General features: G+C 47.2%; 1 protein-coding gene across 1 annotated transcript; it reads left to right on the top strand.

Moving 5' to 3' along the window:
* Window positions 1-303: 303 nt before the first annotated feature.
* Window positions 304-12,318, top strand: LOC116938554 (atypical chemokine receptor 3-like). The gene is made up of 2 exons (XM_032945823.2): window positions 304-704; window positions 3,574-12,318. Exon 2 carries the CDS (start codon window positions 3,619-3,621, stop codon window positions 4,768-4,770), a length of 1,152 nt encoding a protein of 383 aa, XP_032801714.1. The 5' UTR covers window positions 304-704; window positions 3,574-3,618; the 3' UTR covers window positions 4,771-12,318.
* Window positions 12,319-24,526: the final 12,208 nt, after the last annotated feature.

Genomic DNA, 24,526 nt, shown 5'->3' on the forward strand with positions numbered 1-24,526 from the left:
GAATGAATGACTGCGGGCTGCATATATCTGGGAGTGAATGACTGCAGGCTGCATCTCTGGGAGTGAATGACTGCAAGGCTGACCGGAGGCTGTGACGACAGAGAACAGCTCGCGTCCTTATCCAAAAATACGTGCCGTGACCGAGGCTCAGGGTCTGGGTTGGTGGTTGACGGGGTGGGAGGGGGGCGTGGGCGGTTGGAGGGGGGATCAAGGGGTGGTGAGAGGTGGGAGGCGTGGGGGTGGCAGGAGGTGAGAGGCGGGGAGTTCCTTTTGCGCTCTGCTGTTCCCACAAAAACCACACATCCATCCCACCCTCCCTTCCTCTACCCATCCCTCCCCCACGGCCCACACCGTGCCCCACGCTTTAAATAGCGAGGCCACCTCCGCAACCCGTGATTTTATTGCGCTCGCTTACGGCTGATGTCAAAAAGTAACAACAACAGCAGCAGCAGCAAGCAGCCGCGGCCAGGATGAGGCGCAATGCGATGATACGCCGAGGTTTGTGGTAAATTCAGAGTTCTGCTACGGAACCGAGACCTCCCCGTGGCTTTCGCCCTTGGGTCCTGGGAGTCCGTCCCGTGATTGGCGAGGGCGGCTGTCGGGAGCCTGCGCCCCGCGTGTGTGCGCGCGGAGAAAGGTTCCGAGGAGCTCGGCTGAAAGCACGCGGCGCTGACGGCGACTCAACGCCGCGCAGAGGCCCCCAGGTGAAGACGATGCACACGGATCGTTTTGTTCTCCTGGCAACCCCGTCTCTCCGGCTCTGTGCCGCCCTGTCTATCTCTCTGCTGCTCTCTTTCCCCCCCCCTCCACATCTCTCTCTCTCTCTTTGTTTGGCTCTGTCTGTTACCCTCTGTCTTTCTGTCTGCCCGCCGTTGCTCTGTCTTTGTGTCTGCACGGATCATTGTTCGCCTGGCTCTCTGCCGCGCTGTCTGTCTCTCTACTGCTCTTTTTATTTTAGATCTCTCCCTTGTGTTGGTTCTGTCACTTTCTGTCTGACGCTGTTGCTCTGCTTTTGTGTTTCTCTGCCGCTATCTCTCTGTTCCTGTGTCTATCTGACTCGGTGTCTCTTGTCGCTCTCTCTAGAGGAGGTTCTTTCGCCAGCTGTGGCGCGCTCAAGCATTTGCAGGGGCTGCGTCTTGACCGTTTAACTTTTTTGGGCAAAGACACACGTGAATGTCACCATCATAGTCATCATTAACGCTGGGGGAAATCGCGCAGCCCATGTACGATGTGTGTGTGGTTCTACCCTTTAGCGAAGACGTGGTCAACCTCGGACCGTGTGCGTGTCGTGTTATCTCTAGCCCACCGTTATCTCCATCCGTGCGATATCAAACAGCGTTGTGCACAATGCCCCTTTGCGACGTTCCGGTCTTCGCTTATCCGTCGCCCCATCACGGAGAATGTCTCCCTGGAATGTGATGATGGCGATGGCGATGAGAGATAACGGAGCTGTCTGCTGCTATCCGTTAGAGGGCGTGAACGGGCACGCGAACGGGGAGACAGAGCCGCTCTCTCTCAACTCTCTATCGGTTAGAATGTCGTCACATCGTTGAACCACCCGCTTGTTGATGATTTTAAACGGCGCTTTATGAACACGAGGTGTGCTAATTGAGCCCCAGCTTGTGACAAAATCACCCGTAATGCGAACGCTATCGTCGCGTCTTAGGATACACGCGCATCAAATACATCACGTAATAATAATAACAACACCGATGAAGGACCATCATGGGACCTCCTTTGCCAATAGCAAAATATGATAATTGTTTTTTCCCCTTTTTTATAGCAACAAAAAAAAACACTTTTCACAAGGAATCATGTCTGCATTAACCACAATACTTGTGGTGTGGACCAATCAGTTTCAAAGACAATGCATACATTATCAGTGTTTTTTGTTTGCATTCTGACCACAAATATTGTGGTTAATGCAGACATGATTCCTTGTAAAAGGGTTTTTTTTGTTTGTTGCCAGAACAAAGGGGAAAAAACAATTCTTAACGACCAAGGACATTATTTTCGAGTCTTATATGCTGTATGCAATGGGTTTCGCGTTGATGAAACCGATCTTGTAAACCCAACTTAGAAAGCAGCTTATTTCTTACAAGGTGGCAAAGTTTAGTTTGCGTAGGGAATCAATTTACCATGAGGTTATATTTTTGAAGGTGCCCTGAAAAAAATACTTGCTAGCCCACATATATATTTCACACGGGAAGGTTCGTCGCCCGAAACGTCGCCTATTATATATTGTATGTATAAACGCAGTGTTATTTACGAAAATGTTGATTTTTTTAATTCCCCACACGTATACAGATAACCAATGCAAGCTTTATTCTAACACTTTACACTCCATGTCCCCACCAGACGGTTGCACAATAAACTTAATAAAATGCACATTTCATTGAATCAATCTGTCTACTCTCAACAAAAGCCCGATACTCTCTGAGCAATGAGAGTTTGCGGTTTATCAAAGCGTTTGCGGGACCCTCATCAAATGTCCTGCGGTGGTGGTTGGCACCAGTGACACCACGGCGTGGACATCTGTGATAAAGAGCTTCACAGCTCATCGGATTTCTTCAGGATAAATACAGAGTCTGTGTTTGGCATGGGATCCGGGTGCAAGTAATTAAATGTTACCCTCTACAATTACCCCCCCTCCATCCTCTTCTTCGTAGCTCGGCATCTTGATTCACTCCAGCCCGCGGGGCCCTGGTGCAGTTGTACCGCCTGCACACTTGATAGCTACGTCAATGGCTTGCAGGCACACAGGCAGACACACACGCAAACTAAAGTCTCTCTCTCTCTCGCACGCACATACATCAGGGACATTCCGCGACTCCAGTTCCAATAGGAAGTGGGCTCCGGCCCAGGTTTTCCAGCCAAAAAAATATATAAATCCATGTTAACCGTACGGGGGAGGGAGGGGGAGGGGAAACGGTGACAGGCAACAGCCCAGAAGCACCCACTGGCATATTCGGCATCGTTTCCACTCTCCTATTACTCTAATAAACTAATCACCTGCTCGCGTCACCTGCAACTACATCGCCCGCCGCGGAGAGTTTGCACCAGGGCCCATGCCATCCACGCTACGCCACTGAAAATCAACAACAGTATGCGCTGTTCCAAACAGAGGAATCACCTGAACGAAATGTATAGACGCACGTGCAATGAACACACACATATATCTGTATGTTTGGCGCCGTGTGCTAAGCACACTTGCGCTGGGAACCCGGCGACCCGAGTTAAATTCCCGTGCATCTGTATGTAGTAACGTCAGTGGCGAATGATTATTCTACCACCGATCCTGGGCTCCCTCGCCTTCACCAACATTTATGGTCGTGCAATACCCACGACCGACACACGCGCGGAAGCTCTCATCCAGCGGTGGATTTACAAAGTTGCTGCAATCAAGAACGTTAAGGTGTAACAAAGCAGGCACGCTGTACACGAGAGACGAAATCGATCCGCTAAGAGTAACTCCTGTGCAGCGAGTCGACGCGCGCGCGTGCACGGGCACGCGCGTGGATGCGTCCCCCCCACCGCCCACCCACTTTGTCCTCTGTGCGCGCGGGCCGCCAGACTCCCTCGTCGGGAACGTCCGCTGTTCCCCGGCGTCCGGTCAAGATGAGCAGCATCGACTTCACGTCGCTCCTCGAGTCGCTGGAGGAGTTCAACTCGAGCGACCTGCCCGAGGAGTGGACGCGGCTGTGCAACGCGAGCGACCTGGAGTGCCTTTGGCGCGAGGTGTTCCACTGCGTGCACCCGTTCGACAAGAGCTCGCTATTCGTGCCCATCGCCGTGCTCAACTGCTTCGTGTTCTTCGCCGGCCTCCTGGGCAACGCGGCCGTGCTGTGGTTGCTCTGGCGGCCGGGCCGAGGCGGGCGGCCCGAGGTGCGCTGCTACGTCCTCAACCTGGCCGTGGCCGACCTCTTCGTGGTCCTCACGCTGCCCGTGTGGACCGTCTCGCTGCTGGGCCACGGCGCGTGGAGCCTGGGCGACTTCATGTGCAAGTTCACCCACTTCGTGTACAGCGTCAACCTGTACGGCAGCATCTTCTTCCTCGTGGCGCTCAGCGCCGACCGCTACGTCACGCTCGTGCTCTCGCCCGACCTCCTGGGCCGCCTGGCGGAGCGCAGGGCCCGCTCGCGCGCCCTCGCCTGCGCCGGGGTATGGCTGCTCGCCTTGGCCGTGTCCATGCCGGACATCGTGTACATCGAGTCCGGCACGGCGCCGCACACCAACCAGACGTACTGCGTGGCCGCCTACCCGCTGGGCGCCTTCAGCCAGTGGATGGCCGGCATGCAGCTCATGTGCAACGCGGTGGGATTCGCGCTGCCGTTCCCGATCATCGCCGTGTGCTACGCGCTCGTGGCTCGGGCGCTGCGCGACTCGGCACGCGCGGGGAGCCCGCGCGAGGCGCGCGGCGCGCGGCGCCTCCTCGTCGCCTACGTGGCCGTCTTCGTGCTGTGCTGGCTGCCCTACCACGCCGCGCTCTTCGTGGACGCGCTCGCGCTGCTGGAGGTGGTGGAGCTGAGCTGCGGCGCGGAGAGGTTCCTCTACTCGGCGCTGCACGTCACGCAGTGCTTCGCGCTCGTTCACTGCTGCGCCAACCCCGCGCTCTACTCTCTGCTGAGCCGCGGCGCGCGCGGCGCCCTGCGCAGGGCGCTCGTGGTGAGATTCAGCAAGGGGGAGCGCCTGCAGGAGGAGGCGGACGCGGCCACGGGGGACACGGACTGCACCGAGATACGGCCCTCCGAGCGCGCCATCGGGGACTGAGACGCGCACGCCGGTGTGCCAGCGTGTGTGTTGCCAGTGTATGGGTCCGTGTGTTTGTGTGTGTGTGTGTGACAGTGTACGGGTGACGGTGTATGTGCGTAGTAGTCTCGTTAAACAAACGGTGATGCCATTAAAAACAAAAAACATCCCTCACTAAAGAGCACATGACTGACAATTGAATACCGTTTACCTTGCCCTTTCACAAAGACAAATATCCCCCGTATAGCCTTGACAGACTGTAGGGGCAAGTGCTGTTAGCGAGCACATATGAAGCACAAACACGCACACACACACGCGTGCTCGTCTCTGTATATACAGAATCAGTCTGTAAAACAGGGGGGTTTTCAAACTTCCAGTGCCCACGATCTACCACGGCGCCGCCGTTTCGTGTTTACCAGTCCTCGTTGTCAAGATGCTAACTTGAGTATTTTGACTTGTGGTGCACCACGAGCGCCCGATGATTGGTAAACTCGCAGCGAAAGTGACGGAGATCACTAAATTATACTTTTAAGAGAAACATAATAAGCGGGCAGTTCGTCTCCTTCGTAGATCTGTCCTGCCACGTAATGTTAGGAGCATTGGATTAATACAAGCAAACCCTGGACAAGGTTCAGTATTCAGTGTCTCATAAGCAGAGGCTTGCTTGAATCAACCCTTGTGAACTGGAAGACGTGTATATACAGCATAGGCAAGGGACCCACTCTCTGTTAGATATGGGTCCTAGTGTGATGATGCAACACTCTACAATACACAACACAGAATCAACAGATAGGTGAAGGATGCGATTTGTCGGCTTATTTAATTTGGTACTTATATTCTTCACAACGGCGCTAACGGTTATAGTTTTATGAGGTCCGTCTTACTTTCCAGAGCTTTCTTATAATCTGGAGAATACACTAAAAGTATAACTCTGCTCTGTGTCCACATACAAATCAAGTTTTAGTCCATCGACATATTGGCCTTCACGACCAATATAAAGCAGCATTTGTTTCTCCTGGACCGGTTTACACCTTCTGGGTCTCATCAGCAGTCAGCCCTTGTGAAACAAATGGTGCCGGTTTGCCACCTGATGTTGTTGACCACTGTTTTTTTTCTACATGGAAAACCACTAGTTTCGCTCCTTCGAGGGAGTACAGGGTGGTACATATGTCCCCCCCCCATTTAATACTCCAAAACGTAATATGTTTGTCTACCGATGGGTGTGAAAACTAAAATGAATAAGCAAAGGAACATTGTTTTTAAGGGTCAATTAATTGGGGGTTACAAGACATGTGGACATGTGAACGACCGTGTACAGTAATAGCAAAATTACACCAACACTCTCGTGAAGCCCTCTCGTCGTGGCTCGCAGATCTCGACATTGGCATTTAGCTCCTTGAACATATTGCTGCTGCCATGCCCAAGAATATATCATGATGCTCACGGAGGACGCGCCCGAAAGCCACTTCGAATATCTTTTGTTCTCGTGAACAGAACTTCAACTGACGTGGGACAATCCCTGGACACCCAGTTGAGCTGCGGGATAATGGCCTATCGGGACTTATTTTTCTTTGTTGGTCGTGTATTCATTTATCCAACCGCTGCAATATCACGGTTAATTACCGGCTGCCTCCGCGTGCGTTTCTGCCAGCTGACCCGGAGGTTAATTCGAATTACCTCAGCTTTGTTCGCCCGATTTTTGTTTAACAATTACATTGCGATTGAAAGTAATTGCAAATTGCACGATTAAATATGCAATTAATTCCGGGTGTGTATTTGTGAGCGAAGATCACGTTTAAAGTGAGTCAAACCGTGAAATCGGAGGACGAGGGTGGCTTTACGGTGCATCGAATCATTCCTTAAAATTGATTGTTACGGTCACAAAAAATTGCATCGAATTCTCCTGGGCGAAAAAAACCCCTCCGACTAATTCTGATTAATTAATATTCACGTATGGGCGGTGTTCTTCATTATAAGGCCCGCGGGACACTGGCGGCCCCTGGTGGCCTTTAGTGTGGCCCCTGATGTACGGCCCCCGACAATATACAACATGTCAAAACCACCCGGGCATTGCTGTCAAACCCCAGTGTCGGCACCTCTACGCCACGCACGCAACGGTCGCGACTGCGAGATACGAATCGGTCCAGAGGGATGCTGCATCATAATAATAATTATCACTCGCCATCGTAATAGCAGCTTTCACAAACCTCGCGAAGAGTCATTTGTACAATTTATATAATGAGTTTGTATCTGCTGGTGAGCGTCACGTGACCTCGTCAATAAGACTGACTTGCCCTGTGAGTCTGAAACGCTTTGGGCTAAAAATGAACCGAGCCTATTCGGAAAAAAAAACGATTTCGTGAAGAAATTCCACGTCAAGTTGGCAACACACGCAAATGTTTACACACAACTGTAATGTTTTCCTAGCCGTTTCTTCCATCAGCTGTGTTACCCTGGTGCCAACATTATAAGTGGCTTGACATTTTTGGCTTGTGTGTGTCCAAGGTCTGTATAGTGTGTTTGTAATATATATTTTACTATACTCTTTGGTTCTTTCGGTAAAGTCACGTAGGTATAAAATAAAATAATTCACGACGTTTCGGGCGTAACACAAGCGTCCCGTCATCAGGTGGGCAAGCCTGATGATGGACGCTTGTGTTGCGCCCGAAACGTCGTAATTTAGTTTATTTTATGCCTACGTGACTTTACCGAAAGAACCAAAGAGTATGGATTCCTGCAGTCACGAAAGCTTCAAATCAATATATTTTACTCTTTAAAGTATTTTACATTTTTGCTTTGCACGCGTTGTGGAAAATAATCCCGTATAGTCCAGAGCGGTGGTTCACAACCTATGCTCCGCGCAAGTGCCGTGGGAAGATTCGCTGAAATGTTGAGATTTCGATTTTGTTATCACAAAACAACTTTGTATTCTTTACTTGCGAAAATGTTCTGAGGGTTTGACAGTGTTCCCGGATCCTGAGAGGGGTTGGTATCCTCTGGACGACGCTAAGTCAATACTGTGTGTGTATATATGGGGAGCGGTGGCACAGTGGTTAGCGCACTGCACTCCGAACCTGGCGACCCGAGTTCGGTTCCCGTTCACGATCAACAACAGTGATAATTATCTGTGCCTCTCCTAGGTTAACTCAGCCTAAAATGAGTTACTGGTGCGATATGTAAACATCGCCACTGGGGAGATGAAGGCGATCGGGTGTGGTACTGGCTACCCATCCCCGAGTGTGCCTTGATAGGTGCTCGCAAACAGCGCTTGTCCCAACAGTCTGTTAAGGCTAAAGCGAGGATCGCTGTCTTTTTATCTGACCTAAATATCATCGTCAAAACGTTTATTTGACCGGAAAGAAATACCACGAAGAAAACGAATCTCAAAGATAATAGTCAAATAATATCCACGCCGTTTGGGTGGTAGAAGCAGGTCTTCATCTAGCAGTGGATTGAGAGCTGTTGTACGTGCAACGTAGCAGGCATGTCCTGGACGAAGCAAGAGCGACTTAGGTGTGTTGTTGCAATGCTGGCCCAACATACAGAGAATGGCGTGTCGTCCGAGATTAATTGAATTGCACAGGGACGAACACATTTCAAAGCAATGAAGAACCGATGGCTCGTAGCCGCTTGTGCGAACGAATGAGATTAACGAATGAGATTAACGAATGATATTAACGAATAAGATTAACGAATGAGATCCCGCGACGTCATGTCCATGAAGAATTTTATTGTTTTATATTTTTATTATTCTATTGTTTCCCTTCTACGTGACTTTACCGAAAGAACTAAGAATATATCACCCATTATTACAGTAAAGTATTGTACAACTATTTTAAAACTTTATATTTGAGATAGCGTGGTTGACATGTTGGCGACAGATTGCTTATTTATATAGATATAGGAATAGGTTTTACCCTTTTAACTGGCACAAAAACTGACACCTTTATTCAAGGCATCATGTTTGCAAAAACCACAACACAAGCAGTCAGAATGCAAATAAAAAAGACAACTCTGATAATATGCACTGTCCTTATCAGAGTTGTCTTTTTTGTTTGCATTCTGACTGCTTGTGTTGTGGTTTTTGCAAACATGATGCCTTGAATAAAGGTGTCAGTTTTTGTGCCAGTTAAAAGGGTAAAACCTATTCCTATATCTTGTTTCTGGCAAAGGAGGTCTCATAATATTTATATAGACTTAAGTTTTTCTTGGTGGATGTGATGGCGTGTAAAGGGGTAAAGGTGCAGCCCTGAAAGTGCTCGCTCTCGTCACTGTCGGTGGAAGGACCTACACTGGAGGGGGAGCTCTAGAGAGCACCCCCTCTAGAGGGCAATGTTTTGGCCTACTCTTCCACGTTGGTCGGACGTCTTGAGAGAGGTGGAAGCACCCACACTTTACCCCACCACATGCAACCTGCCGATCGACTGCGGTGTGCCCAATTATACTGCTGGGGGGTGGGCAGAGGTGGCGGGGTTAGGAAACTTCCACCGTTCACCTGGCACGTCGGGAGGTCGAACCGCCCACATGGTTCGTACACTCGTGCAGCATTGGCATTGGCAGACGTGTGCGTTGATTGTAAATGGCCGAGCATAAAGTGCTATGCCGCATGTTCTGAAGACACGTTTTTGTCTACAGTTGTGTTGCTGCGTTACGTGAACGATGACGGTGCGTGGTGCTAACTTTACGGCTAAGTCTCTCGTGCAGCCCTGTCACCGCGATTCCCACGCGCTTTGCTTGGCACCGTGTATCGTTGTATACAGCAGATATGCCATATCGAAGATGTGCTTTGATATGTATTTAAAGGTATATGCGATAGTTTACTTAAGACATTGGGGCACTGCATTCCAAAGTTCGTTTTCCAACTATTGTCAGTCAATATGTCCTCTCTGAACATTAATTAAATGGGTAATTGCCTGAAACGTCAGACTCAAATCTGCAGTCATCCACATTTACTGAATAAATGCCTTGCTGATCAAGGTTACAATCGAAGTAAATTTGAGTCAATGTTACTGACTGGCAGGCTGCCGTGATAGCCAACCGTGGACCGAGTTCATTCATTTAGGAGGACTCACCAATACAATATATTCACCGATGCTCAGTGCTCCAAAGTCTGCTTCTGGTAACCATATACCGTTCGGCCCCATTTCAACACCGTGAGGTCCAGGGTTAATAACAACAGTGGAGAGTTTATTTTACTCGTACTTACACTTAGACCGTGAGAGGTGCCGATGGGTAGCAGAGACCTTCACACAGCAATGCACTCACTGATCATGGCTGATTAATAATAATGATGATGATTATGACACGTGCATATGTACACAGCTCGAGGACAGTTATAGTAGATGTCTCAACCATGCTGAGACATCTACTGTGACTCGCTGTTCTGGTGTTTTTTTCCCAAGGGAAACTACACAGTCGCCATTGCAGAGTTGTGCTTTTAAACAAGCCTTAACAGCTTCTAGGCTATAGGAATCAATTCAAATCTATATTCTTGATTCTTTCGGTAAAGTCACGTAGAAGGGAAACAATAAAATAATAAAAATATAAAACAATACAATTCTTACGACGTTTCGACTGCAACAACAAGCAATCATCATTAGGTGTGAAAACCACAGCAAGAACATTTGAAGAAAGTGGCGGTTTTTTTAACTTTAGAAACGTCGTGAGAATTGTATTTTTTATATTTTTATTATTTTATTGTTTCCCTTCTACGTGACTTTACCGACAGAAACAAGAATATGAATCCCTGCAGTCACGAAAGCTTTAAATCAAAATTCAATTCAAATCTGTTCACGTGCATATACGGAATCTCGGTTGATTGATATACGAAAGGGCCCTAAATGCTCCTCAGTGGGGCATGATGAGTTTTCCACAATGTGAGTAAAACAAGACAAAGGTACAGCCCTGTAATTTCTTGTTGGTGCCACTGCTGGAAGAAGGGTCTCCACTAGAGGGGGCTACACATCTCGGCATCCCGTTCCACGCTGAAAATGTGAAGTGGGTCCGCAAATAGATAAATAATAGTAGTTTAACTCACTGGATTTCTGATTTCTTTTCTCTCTCCCAGAAGTGCCTTTTGATGGAGTAAATTACGTTTGGAAAATGATGAGAAAAGACAAAATTACATCTCTTAGAGAAAATACTTATGCCACAGAAGGCCTGAACTAATGTTTGCTGTGAACTGAGTTTGAACGAGGATAGCTGAACGGCAAATAAATGGCAATGTGTAATCAAAATGTAATTATGTTTTATTTTACATCTTACAGTACAATTAAGAATGAATGATTGGATGTGGCTGGGTAGCTCAAGGATTAGTCCCCCGAGTTGGCACTCCTGAAAGACTGGAATAAATCTGGATTTAGCCACTCGTGATTAAAATGGAGTGTATCAAGTGTAGTGAGCTGATGGTCTCAGCTCGGTCATTAATGATCGTACAAACAAACCTCTATCATATTAAATTAGCTTGTTTTTCTGCTCAATTTGCCAAACAAAGCACGTGGATCCGAGAATACAAATATAGGTTTGACTTAAAAATTTAACTTAAAACTTTCGTGACTTCAGCAATTCATATTCTTGGTTCTTTAGGTAAAGTCACATAGATAGAAAACAAAAAGTAAAAAATATTAATAATAAAATTCATCATGATGAAGACCGCTTGTGTTGCGATCGAAACGTCGTGGGTTTTTTGCTTTTATTATTTGCAATTCATTTTTTATTTTCATTTAAATGTTTAATTTTAATTTCATTTTGTTTCTATCTACGTGACTTTACCAAAAGAACCACGAATATAGGTTTGACTTGTAATGAACATCTCTACAACGAAGCGAGGCCCATTGGAAAGTTGCACCGCCCATCCGTGTAGACAGATCACTCACTTGTAGGGGTCTCAGAAGTAGATCTTTGATATCTCCTTCCACAGGCTGTCCTTTAACACGGGATGATGCAATGCTTTGCTCGAGATCAGAATCCATTATTTCTTCAACGTTTCAATTAAAGTCAGTAGCACAATTGTTTATAGAATTGGTCGGTGGGAAAGACGACGCATTTTCTTTTTCACTACGAACGAAATCGTACATATTGTAACCGATGAAGTAAATATTAAGTTAAATAAACATTTGTGCATCATAAATAGACCCACGTCATGTATCGCCTTGCACGGTTTTAAACACGTGAGCCGAGTGGGCTCGGTGGAGCTGTAAACCAGAGGACTTGCATTCACATGCTTCACGGGTCACGACTTTTCTGTGTATATAACAACAAAAGTTACCACAACTATGTACTCCCAACGGGGTGGACTGTTCTGATGTCTGTCCTTCATGCACGGTGTACGATCCACATAGTCACTGCAGTATTTGTCCTCTGGCGTTGCAAAAAAAGTGATCTCATGGCTGTTGAAAACTGTCATTCATAGTTACGGTTGTGCAGCATTGCAGGCGGTTGAATGTACGTGTCTGTACAGCTGTGTGTTTGTGTGAGCCATTGTGTGTGTGTGTGCTATCATATTAACATATAACAAATGTGGGGTATATTAACAAAAACATTTGTATAAAGTATTCTGTGCAAACATTGCATATAGCGTGGAACTTATTTTTGTATTTGTGTCAGTTTGATGCATGGTGACAATACCTAGGATACTGATTATTTAATCAATAGATTACACTTACTGGTTATCAGTTTGATGACTCGACTAATCGGATAATGAAAAGAGTTGGGGATAATAAACTCAGATCTGTTCCTACGTGGGACTTTTATTGGCTCCATCAACCACGTGACGCTGGCTTGGGGAAGCCACCGTTTTTTTAAGTCACCTGATTATTCGACCACAAAAAGTAATTGATCATAAGTTTTAGTCTCTTCATCGACTTAATCAACTAATTGTTCCAGCTCTAATTGTGACCAAATGTAACATTGTAACTTGTATCTAACAAAATTGCAATTCACTGTGACATCAAATTAGATTGTGCGTAAATTATATGCAATGACACCTGGCTAAACCCGGTAAACGTAGTATTATCAGTTCGCACTTTCAGTGGGATATTTTTCATACTTGTTGGGGCCACGATTAATATCTGCGATATTGTTTTTGTGAGGAATGGCCAGGCACGTCAGCGCACATGAATCAACGCGCATGCCACGATATTCCCAGCAAAACTCGAGCGCCGCACGTGTTTATATAGGAGCGGCGCTTCCAAACGTTAAAAATGTTCTTGGCGACACCCTGACATTGCCCTCGAGCTTTTATTTGTGCTGCTCTTGAATTATGAACTCCATCCGGATAATTTACCGCTCGCCGCCCGGGCGACCGCAGGGGCATGGCAGCCAGGAAATCTGTTCAGGCTCACGCTGAACACAACTGGTAGCTGGGGCTGGGTCTGGTGGTGCTCGTGGGGGGAGGAGAAAGAGACAGAAAGAAAAGAGCAGCTGTTTACGTTTTGTTTTATTTCGAGCTGTGGGATACAATGAGGCTTCTCTTGGGGTCGGGAGCAGATTGAACGGTGGCTAGAACAATTCATTTCTTGAGTTGGAATTCTAAATACGGCCCCCCGCCCCCCGCTGTCGTTCCCTTCCCCCCATCACTGGAAGACACATGGCAGGATCCTCTTGAAAAAGAGTCATGATACTTTAAAGGTGTCCTACTTTAAACCAGCGTATTAATAATAACGCTACCGATCGCATATGAATACGTGCAGGCTTAGCAGCGGCCACTTTCAAACGCCAGTCCTCTTGTCCTTGCCATAGTTACGTGTTTTTTCTTCATGTTTTATCAAATGAATTGACATCGAGAGAAAAAAGACCACCAATGCAAAAAAGGAGGATCTCAACAAATCCTGATTCGATGAGACACCACCGGGGAAATAAATATTAATTTTAACGCACGAGTTTTACAAATCAGAAGTAGTTTTAGCATGTTAATATCCAGGGCTTTCCTCTGACACTTGGTGCGCTGTTCGTTGCGAGAGCTCCGAAAGGAAATGCCTCTGTGTCGTGGCGTCACACCGATAGCGCAGCACAGTGGGAAGGAAACGAAATAGCTAAATAGATCAAATAAGAGATTTGTTGATATTTTATGTGTTGCGATGCTTCTTTGGGTTCCGCCATCTGTAATAAAAACCAAGTGCAAGTGATGAGCTGATTCGCATGAGGCTCGCTCTTGAGCCGCATGTATCGGTGCCGGTAGAAACACTCAGCCACAGCCTGTGGCGATTTGTTGCTGACAGTGCCACGCAGTTGTGACTCATTTGCCGACTTGGCAGGTCTTTCCAGTCGAATACCTTTGGTCATTAAAAAGAGCAAAGCAATAACAGAATAACTTTGCACGAAGCGCACAAATCAACTGCCTGGCGTAGTAGCTTTATTTATTAATTTGTAATGCAGTTGGCATTATCGCTGGAGGCACATTCGCTCAGCAGCTCCCGTGTTGATATGAGGCTCTGTCTCACGTCACCTGGCTAGTCTTCCCCTTTCACGTGGCAGGATGGAAAAGTCGCGGTGTTGAACGAACAAAGGAGACAGCGGGAGACGCCGTCCGGAGGCTGAAGCTGGACACGGCTCTGTCAGGGTTGGTGACCTGGAACAAAAATGTCTGCACACGTACACAGCCAGTTTGTCTCTCGCAATGGCCACAAGTCACATGCCTACTCCAGTACATACTCCAGTCAACCAGCGACCTGAACACAGGGCTTACAATCAACTGGGCCTGTCCAAGCAGGCAACCCGAAAAAGATTCACGCTCCCGGCACACCGCGTTCAGTATGCCCCCTCGCTTCTGGCTGTGCCGCCCACTCCGATCTCCTGGCGGACCGGGCGATATTGAGAGAGAAACCAAGCGCTGGCTGGACGAGGACACGAGACTCGAGAGGTGCGGAGACCGGGGCCCCGCGCACCCATCCTGGAGCCGACATCGCCGCGCTCGCGAGCGTTCGCTCGAGCCAGGAGGACGGTGGTTTGCCAAAATAAACCTGTGTGTGCGTGGGTCATTATTATTATTATTACAGCATTATTATTGCAAAGGTTGGAGGGGGGGGGGGGCGGCGGTAGTGCGGCGGCTGACGCGCTTCGCGACGAACCCGGCGACCCGAGTTCGATTTCTGCTCACGACTAACACCATTGACGATCTGAATCGGTTCCGGGCCTCCCCTAGGTCGACTCTGCTTCAAATGAGTGCCTCGTGCCATTTGTAAACATCGTAACGAGGGAGACAAAGACGGCCGGGGGTGATGTTAGCCACCCATTACCTCGTGTGCGGTGCCGGTCTTCATAGGTGCTCGCTAACAGCATTTGCCCCAACAGTCTGTTCAGGCTAAACGAGGGATCTTTGTCTGAACGTAATGTGTGCGCGAATTGTTTTCACTTGTGAACATGTTTTTTTATAAATATAAAAATGCCCCCTTATAAAATACGCTGAGAACAAACAGCAGTCGAATTTTATGACAACGGGTGAAGTTTTGGTGCGGGCTCATCTTACTGCGCTTGTGGGAAAGTAATCAAATTATTTCATTTTGACAATTCAAGTGACGCTCGCAGCTGGTCCCCGGTACGCGTTGTGCGTTCCGAGCGGCCTCACGATGCGGTTTAAAAAAAAATCTGCAATCGGGAATGTCAATCATCCTTGAAATTCGGTGGTATTTAAGAACAAAAAACTAATTTGGTGCACTCTCCACCAAATGAATCCAGATTGTGTTATCGGCGTTACGCTGTTGAGAGAACGGCCTACTGCAGTGGGTGCCTCTGAGATCCTTCGAGTGACTTCTGCGCCGCCACGGTAGGGGGCAAAAATTTCCGCACTCGCCATCGTCACGTGAATTCCAGAGCTGAAATTTAAGCCAAATTAAGCCCAAGGCCAAATTTATCGTGACGCTTTATTTAGTTATTTAACATGTTACTATTGACGATGAGGAAGAACTGATATCATTGGTGTGAGAACGAAAGGAATTGCGGGGAGCAACGGAGCCGTTGCAACCAAACGTTTGCGTGTGGCAGGGAGGGGCAATCCATTTACTTTGTGACCACAATCGCCTTCATTACCCCCCTTGCTCATTCAAAACTCTCTCCGCCAATGTTACAATTGTTCCGACACTCCTGCCCAATATCGTTCCACCCTACAGGTCTTCAGTGGCAATGACGCGTACTCAGTCACGCATTATTTAATAGTCTTGCGAAGTTCAAATTTTACACCGCACACAAAAGGCATCTTAATGAGTGGAGTACTGCGCTTATTTCCCTTTGGCAACCCGTTGTTGAATGAAGGCCTCTGCCATCAAGGCTGGCAGCATCGGGTTTATTTCCAACGGGTTTTTCATGGTTTTATTTTTTAAACCCGATCATCTCAGATGACCAAAAATCCGGTTTAATTCGGTTTTATTGCCTTTTAATCCCTATAATTATAGCCCCCACCAAAGAGAAGACAAACAACACGTTTCGCTACAAGATGATGGTCAAGGGTCGCAAGACGCCCGATCGAATATTGGCTGTCCAATAGCAGTGAGTGGCCCGAGCTGCAAAAGATCGCCGTCAAGCTGTCCAGCATCGCCACGTCCAGTGCCGCATCCGAGAGGAACTTCTCCACCAGGGCCTTGGTGCACTCCGAGCTGAGGAACAGCTTGAGGGTGAAGTCGGTGAACGTCGTCTTCATCAGGAGCAGCCTTCCCGCCTTCTTCGACGGCGAGGTTGAGATGATCGAAGAGGACAGCGAATCCGATGACTCTGGCGTTGATTGACGACAACTTGAATTGCCGGATTAAAACAATGTTTTTTTTCTTTCGAAAAAGTCGTTTTTTTAAATTAAACCATTAACCCGATCAAATTTGCAAAAAAAATCGTGTTTTTTCCCACCCTCGCGCCGCATTCCACGTTGGCCATGGGACTCTTTGACCACATACTCTTTGTTTTTTTTCGGTAAAGTCACGTAGATAAAATAAAATAAATTAAAATAAAAGAAAACAATTAAATCACGACGTTTCGGAGGCAACACAAGCTTCCGTCTTCAGGCGGAACAGTCACGAAAGCTAGAAATGGGTCTCATGCCGTTTATTTAACAAAAGGCTCACAAGACATCACGAGAATCCAGACCCGGTGGCGCAGAGTGTCAGCAAGAGGCCCTGCATGGACGAATCACTTTTTCGCAGCCAGAATTCGCGGCCATGTATTTCGTGGACAATCAAAGTAACGCTCCAAAAATGTGTGCTGGTTTCACCCATGGTAGGGGCGTTCACCAAAAGCAAAGTGTGACGATTGTGTGAGTTCTCCCGATGACTAAACCGAAATTGGAGAAAATAAAAACTGGACATCTGTGGGGGGAAAAAAAACGAGCATCGTAGCGTATTGGATTTCTCCAGGATAGTTAAAAGATTCTGATTAGTCCAGGCAAATTGAATCGGGTCCACGTCGACAATCCGCGAACCGTGATTTGCATGATCCGCCTTCAGGTATGCGGCGTCATCAGGGCTCCCATGCAAAAGGGCAAAGGACGAACCCCGCAGGCCGCGATGTGGGCAAGTGGGTGTTGGTTTAGGATGTTGGTTTAGGGTGTTGGTTTAGGGTGTTGGTTTACACGCCTTGGCGTGTACGCGTGTTACTGCGTCATGGGCGTAAACATTGCGTTTCGGTGTTAAGAACAAATCATATTTAATACTCGGAATATTTTGACCAGCATTATCATTGTTATTATAATGAACGGTAGTATTGTTACGAGGATGCATTCGAGAAGATTTTGATGTAACACTGTAAATGAATCGTGTTTATGCATCTGCTTTCTGAAAACAATTTTTTATTCGTTTTACAATACTGTTTAACATATAAAACCATGGGCAAGCTTACACCATGTGGTCGATATTCATTACTGCTTCTGTGTGATCTCACTTTGGCCTCGTGTTTCCTGCATTGTGCTGACATTTAATACAAGTTCTCTCGCGTCTATTAAATCCACCGGCGTATTTCTAAACGTTGCAAATAATAGTGATGCATTGTATCACGCTGTAAATCCAACCACAATTTTTTAAAGAGTGATTTTGTTAATACAATTATCCAAAACAAATCCATATGTATGGTTTTGGATAAAGCTATAACTACAGGGGCCAAGAACATTGATTGGGTCTGGCACAGATGGCTGATCCCAAAGTCTCCTTTGTAGCTGGGTCACTTCCTCTCAGTCCCACGTGTCCTGCACACTGTTCATGCTTCTCGAACGCTAACCATTCTCAACCCAGGTGAGGGATACAGGAACGCGTCACCGCAAGTGGGCTTCGTCTGCTTTCTATCTGCGTTAGGGTCACGGTCCGTGAGAAGCGAATTACTTGATTCTTTCATGATGGGAATTTTATAAAAAAAAGTGTTATTTTTGCCACGGTACTTAAAGATCCTGCCCTATGAGTGTAACCAATAAAGCTTTTGAGCTCTAATTTTTTGATGCCCAAATTATGTAAAGTTTGGTTTAGAGATGTTTTTCTCGTAATTATAATAATCATGTTTTAACTATATTTTGTAGAAAAATAATTTACATTACTGGTCACTTGCTCAGTCACGATGGCCTCTGGGTCTACGGTAACCATAACTGCAAGCATGTGCACAAAGAACACTGGTTACGTAAAAACTCTGCAGGGAAGAATGTCTCCTTTTGTGAGGAGACACAACGCCGATAGTTGTCGCGCAATGTGCTCTGAAAACTGTATACAATATACCCACACATGCTCATCATACTACTATTCAAATAATTTACGCTTCGAATTTCCTGGCTGGCCTCTGGCTGGACTCCTCTCCATCCCAACAATAACTCGAAGGGCGGAAGAATGAAATAAGTTCTGAAGACGCAGAATGGATAGCGGCACCGGAGAGGCAAACTAATACAGAAGACCGACCACGATTCATTTGGAATTGCTCAAAATTGTTTGTTGTTGTTGTTGCTCATTTCAATGTAATCCTATAACCAGAAAATTGTTTCAATCCTCGAGGGAAAAAAAAAACCCACGAAATTATCTCGACGTTTTGTTAAATGAAACGGCAAATTTCTTGCAGTGCTCCGGAGAACAGGATTGTGGGAAGACTGACATTGTGAGCGGTCTCTTATTTGTTTTTAGGTGCAGAGAAGCGGGTTCTCTACTCGTAATGTATAACAATGTTCAATCCACTGCTTCATTAAAAGCCTTCCAAACCGTGTCAGTTTTAGGGGTGGGGAGGGGGTTGATGTTTGACCATACTTCACCATGCTGGTCAGTGCCGAATGGTACGTATGTTGAACTTATTTCGGTGCACCGTACGCAGCCAACCGTGCGGATCGGAGGTGCGGTTAGTAAAACGAAGAGAAGGGAGAAGCACCCAGAACCGATTCAGACAGATCCATCGCCACCGATGTTCGCCGTTGCCGGGAATCGAACTCAAGTGGCCGGGTCCGTAGGGTAGGGTGCGAACCGCGACAACACCGCTGCACCCGCCAGTACCTGCTAGGTAGGGGGTAAAGGCGCAGCCCCGCAATTTCATGCTTACGCCACGAATGACAGAAGGGCCTCGAGCTCTCGAGAACTCTTACATTAGGATACTCGGCCTACTCTTCCACGCTGGTCAGACGCCTGGAGCTACCCACACTTTGCCCCACCACGCGTGACCTGCCGAGCGACTGACGTTAGTGGACACGGTTATGCTCCTGGGTGGACAGAGACGGAGTGGGTGGCGAGGGATTTTTGCGCAACACGTGCGCATTGTTTCAGCTGCCGTGCCAATAAACGGCTCTTGAAAATTGTTCGGCCATCTATAAAACACATTGTTATTAAGCAACCATGACCATTATATTTAAAAAACCTGGGCCAACTTGAATCGTGGGGCTCGGTCGCGATGTAAAATAATGAAAACGGCGTTCACGGAACGAGCTCACCTGCTTTGATCGCCCGTGGCGTGCCGCCCGCCCCTGCAGCCAATAAAATGTGATCCCACGTGTAGCCTTAACAGACGGTTGGGGCAAGTGCTGCTAGCGAGCACCTATGAGCACGCTCCACTCCCCATAAAACCCCCACCGATCTCACACCACTCATCCACCTCGCCTCCTAACTTCCCCACTGCCTCCACTAACTCCCCCACCGCTCCTCTGCCACCCCCCCACCACCACCCCTATTGTTCCCCCTCCACTCCCCCCACACTCCCCCCCCCCCAACGTCCCCCACCCCCACCACTCCATCCCCCAAATCCCCGCCCCCCACGACTCCCCCTCCCCACCACCCCCCTCAACGCCTCTGTTGTAGCGACGCACTGCGCGTGCTAAGCGCCTGCCGTGTATCACCGCAATCACTGCCAAGTGGCGAGCTCGTCGTGGTGACTGTCGGAGTTCAATCGCCACAACGCGAGGCCCCCATGCCGCTGTTTTCGTGTTCTTTCGTCGCCGCGCCGTGCTCCGTCCAACATCGCTTCTCGTTCCCGCTGGCCGCAACTACAACTCGCTCCAGCAACGCGTGTGCTTTACCGAGGCTCCCCGATGAGCCTGGGATGCTTCGTGGAGTCGCGCCCTTTGATGTGTTTTTTTTTATTCGAAGTTTGTGTTTCGTTCGAAATTTGAATTTACATCGCGTCAAATTACATATGTACTCGAGCTGGAGTCGTAATATTTAGTAAGCAGAAGTTTCCCCAGTGGTGTTTGTGTCGTGGTATAAAATACGTGCACATAGAACTTGAAGTCAACTGGAGCGACTTGAGAAAGAATCTGTTGCTCAGTGACATACTCTTTGGTTCTTTCGGTAAAGTCACGTAGTTATAAAATAAACTAAATCACGACGTTTCGGGCGCAACACAGGCGTCCATCATCAGGTGGGGCAAATTTCTTACCGCACACAGAGCAATTAAATGGCTTATCACCCGTGTGTGCGTAGCGCCCGAAACGTCGTGATTTATTTTATTTTATACCTACGTGACTTTACCGAAAGAACCAAAGAGTATGGATTCCTGCAGTCACGAAAGCTTCAAATCAAGGTTGTTCCGTGACAGTTCCTGATTGTCACGTGCAGAATCTTGCACGGGAAAGACTCGAAATATAAATTGTGTCATAAACATCTCCCTTTCAATCCACTGACGGATGAAGGCCTCCCCCCACACCGTGTTGGTCATGAGAGTTGTTCGACCATACTTCACCAATCTGGTCAGTGATGATTGATGAAGGTGGGCGCCTAGGTACTGCCTCAGATATTCCTACTCCTTTTACGACTTTTCACTCTCCGTTGAGGGATCTAAATCAGGTTGAGACCACAGTGGCGCTGACCACTGCACCATTGCTTCACCCTCGTACACAAAATTGGACCATGATCAATCATTCACGATGTATTCTTTTTTTAAATGACTCCTGCACAGCGCAGGTGACATGCGGGTCACAGCGAAAGCCTCCAGAGAGGCAACAGATATATACAGTGAGGGAAAAAAGTATTTGATCCCCTGCTGATTTTGTACGTTTGCCCACTGACAAAGAAATGATCAGTCTATAATTTTAATGGTAGGTTTATTTGAACAGTGGGAGACAGAATAACAACAAGAAAGTCCAGAAAAACGAATGTCAAAAATGTTATAAATTGATTTGCATTTTAATGAGGGAAATAAGTATTTGACCCCCTCTCAATCAGAAAGATTTCTGGCTCCCAGGTGTCTTTTATACAGGTATCGAGTTGAGATTAGGAGCACACTCTTAAAGGGAGTGATCCTAATCTCAGCTTGTTACCTGTATAAAAGACATCTGACCACAGATGCAATCAATCAATCAGATTCCAAACTCTCCACCATGGCCAAGACCAAACAGCTCTCCAAGGATGTCAGGGACAAGATTGTAGACCTACACAAGGCTGGAATGGGCTACAAGAACATTGCCAAGCAGCTTGGTGAGAAGGTGACAACAGTTGGTGCGATCATTCGCAAATGGAAGAAACACAAAAGAACTGTCAATCTCCCTCGGCCTGGGGCTCCATGCAAGATCTCACCTCGTGGAGTTGCAATGATCATGAGAACGGTGAGGAATCAGCACAGAACTACAAGGGAGGATCTTGTCAATGATCTCAAGGCAGCCGGGACCATAGTCACCAAGAAAACAATTGGTAACACACTACGCCGTGAAGGACTGAAATCCTGCAGCGCCCGCAAGTTCCCCCTGCTCAAGAAAGCACATATACATGCCCGTCTGAAGTTTGCAAATGAACATCTGAATGATTCAGAGGACAACTGGGTGAAAGTGTTGTGGTCAGATGAGACCAAAATGGAGCTCTTTGGCATCAACTCAACTCGCCGTGTTTGGAGGAGGAGGAGGAATGCTGCCTATGACCCCAAGAACACCATTTCCACCGTCAAACATGGAGGTGGAAACATTATGCTTTGGGGGTGTTTTTCTGCTAAGGGGACAGGACAACTTCACCGCATCAAATGGACGATGGATGGGGCCATGTACCGTCAAATTTAGGGTGAGAACCTCCTTCCCTCAGCCAGGGCATTGAAAATGGGTCGTGGATGGGTATTCCAGCATGACAATGACCCAAAACACACGGCCAAGGCAACAAAGGAGTGGCTCAAGAAGAAGCACATTAAGGTCCTGGAGTGGCCTAGCCAGTCTCCAGACCTTAATCCCATAGAACATCTGTGGAGGGAGCTGAAGGTTCGAGTTGCCAAACGTCAGCCTCGAAACCTTAATGACTTGGAGAAGATCTGCAAAGAGGAGTGGGACAAACTCCCTCCTGAGATGTGTGCAAACCTGGTGGCCAACTACAAGAAACGTCTGACCTCTGTGATTGCCAACAAGGGTTTTGCCACCAAGTACTAAGTCATGTTTTGCAGACGGGTCAAATACCTATTTCCCTCATTAAAATGCAAATCAATTTATAACATTTTTGACATGCGTTTTTCTGGATTTTGTTGTTGTTATTCTGTCTCTCACTGTTCGAATAAACCTACCATTAAAATTATAGACTGATCATTTCTTTGTCAGTGGGCAAACGTACAAAATCAGCAGGGTATCAAATACTTTTTTCCCTCACTGTATCAACAAAAGCGGCACACAATTTACATTGTCTCTACAGAATGAGGACACTACCTTCTATAGACTGCAATTCGGACTTTCTTGAGATCTGCAACTGAAGACACTGTGCAGAAACAGTGGGCATGTTTATTGTATACAGAGAGGCAATCGATCATAGGCAGAGAGAAACGTCTCGAATCTGGACTTGAGCCAACCTGAGCTGATTGATGAAGAGATGAGATCCGAGGCGATTTAATGCCGTTCCATGATTGACCTCGCGGTGTGCAATCACTCTCCACCATCGCTGTTACCAGACGACGAGGCGTGAGCTTGCGCAGGGCAGTCTCTCGAGATGAAAATTACCCCAACAGTTCGTCTCCTTGGCTCCCGTGTTCATAATTATTCCCCAGGTAGTGCCGTGTTTCATCGTTATGTTCCATCGTATTTGTTTAAAAACTACCCGCCCCCTGTTTTTAATTCCATTGTTATTTGAAAAACAACGGGGTGAAAAAAAGCGGGATAATGGTGGCGTCGTGGTGAGTAAATTGCGAGTTTTATTTCTGGCCAAGGATAACACTGATGACGATTCATATCTCAACCAGTTCTAGGTCCCACACTATTACCGACCCTGACAATGACCGCCTTGGGTGAAGTATGGTCAAACAACTCCCGTGACCAATGAACGCGGCATAGAGAGGCCTTCGTACGGTAGTGGGTTGACAACGTTATGAAAAACTATTATTTAAAATGTTGTTAATTGATAGACTTGAAAAAAATGTACTACAGTATTGCAGTCAAGAACTGTTCGCCTGCAATGATGCTGTGACGTTTACGGTTTTGCAAGCGGTGATTGCGCCTTTGGCATAAATGCACTTCTCCTTTCATACGGCTGCTGATGGAGACGCAGAGTAACAACTTAAATTTCACGTTCAGGTGGTCAAGCCAGACAGCCGCGTCAGGAGCAGCGGAGTTTATCGCTGTGACGTCTCCTTCGTATTTGTGGATCGGGCATTGCGTTGTTATACGTTGTTATGGTCTGTTCTGGATGACTACAGTCGCACACTGGAGAAGTCACGTAGGTAAAAATAAAATGACAAAAATCACGACGTTCCGGCCACAACACAAGTGGCCTTCATCAGCTGAAGGGACCGGACTGTCCAGAGGACAGCGTTAGAGTGAAGACAGCCAAGCCCAGGTCGGACTGTCCTCTGGACAGTTCGGTCCCTTCACCTGATGAAGGCCACTTGTGTTGTGGCCGAAACGTCGTGATTTTTGTTATTTTATTTTTACCTACGTGACTTTATCGAATAGAACCAAAGAGCATGGATCATTGCAGTCACGAAAGCTTCAAATCTAGAATTGCACACTTGAGAGTTTTTGATTTTACATTTGTCCGTCAAGTATCCGCGTCTGCCATGTGTTTTTTTTTTGCGGACGGGATTTAGGGTGGACCATGATCTTCGCGGAAGCGCAAACCCAGGGATATTCTGCGTTGGGTCTTTCACTGCGCTGAGACTTTGGAACTAACCGCCTGTGCACATGAAAAAGCGCACGACTATTGCGCAGTTCAAGGCAAATCCTCAGATTCATTTTTCGCGCTGACTTTTCTGCAATGGATATTGATTTCTTTGTCGGAGGCTTGCGTGATGTTTAATTGATTTACTTTTTTCTGCTTACATCGTTCCAATGAGATTTTCCATCATTCAAAAATGTGCTTCGAGACTTTGTTTTTTAAATGTAAAGCTCAGTATGAGATAAATGATTATCGCCAGTAGTAGCAGTAGTAGCAGCAGTAGCATTTGCCTTCATGCT

This window comes from Petromyzon marinus, chromosome 4, assembly GCF_048934315.1.
Source record: "Petromyzon marinus isolate PM22_M1 ecotype Great Lakes invasive population chromosome 4, UKy_Petmar_22M1.pri1.0, whole genome shotgun sequence".
Lineage (NCBI taxonomy): Eukaryota > Metazoa > Chordata > Hyperoartia > Petromyzontiformes > Petromyzontidae > Petromyzon > Petromyzon marinus.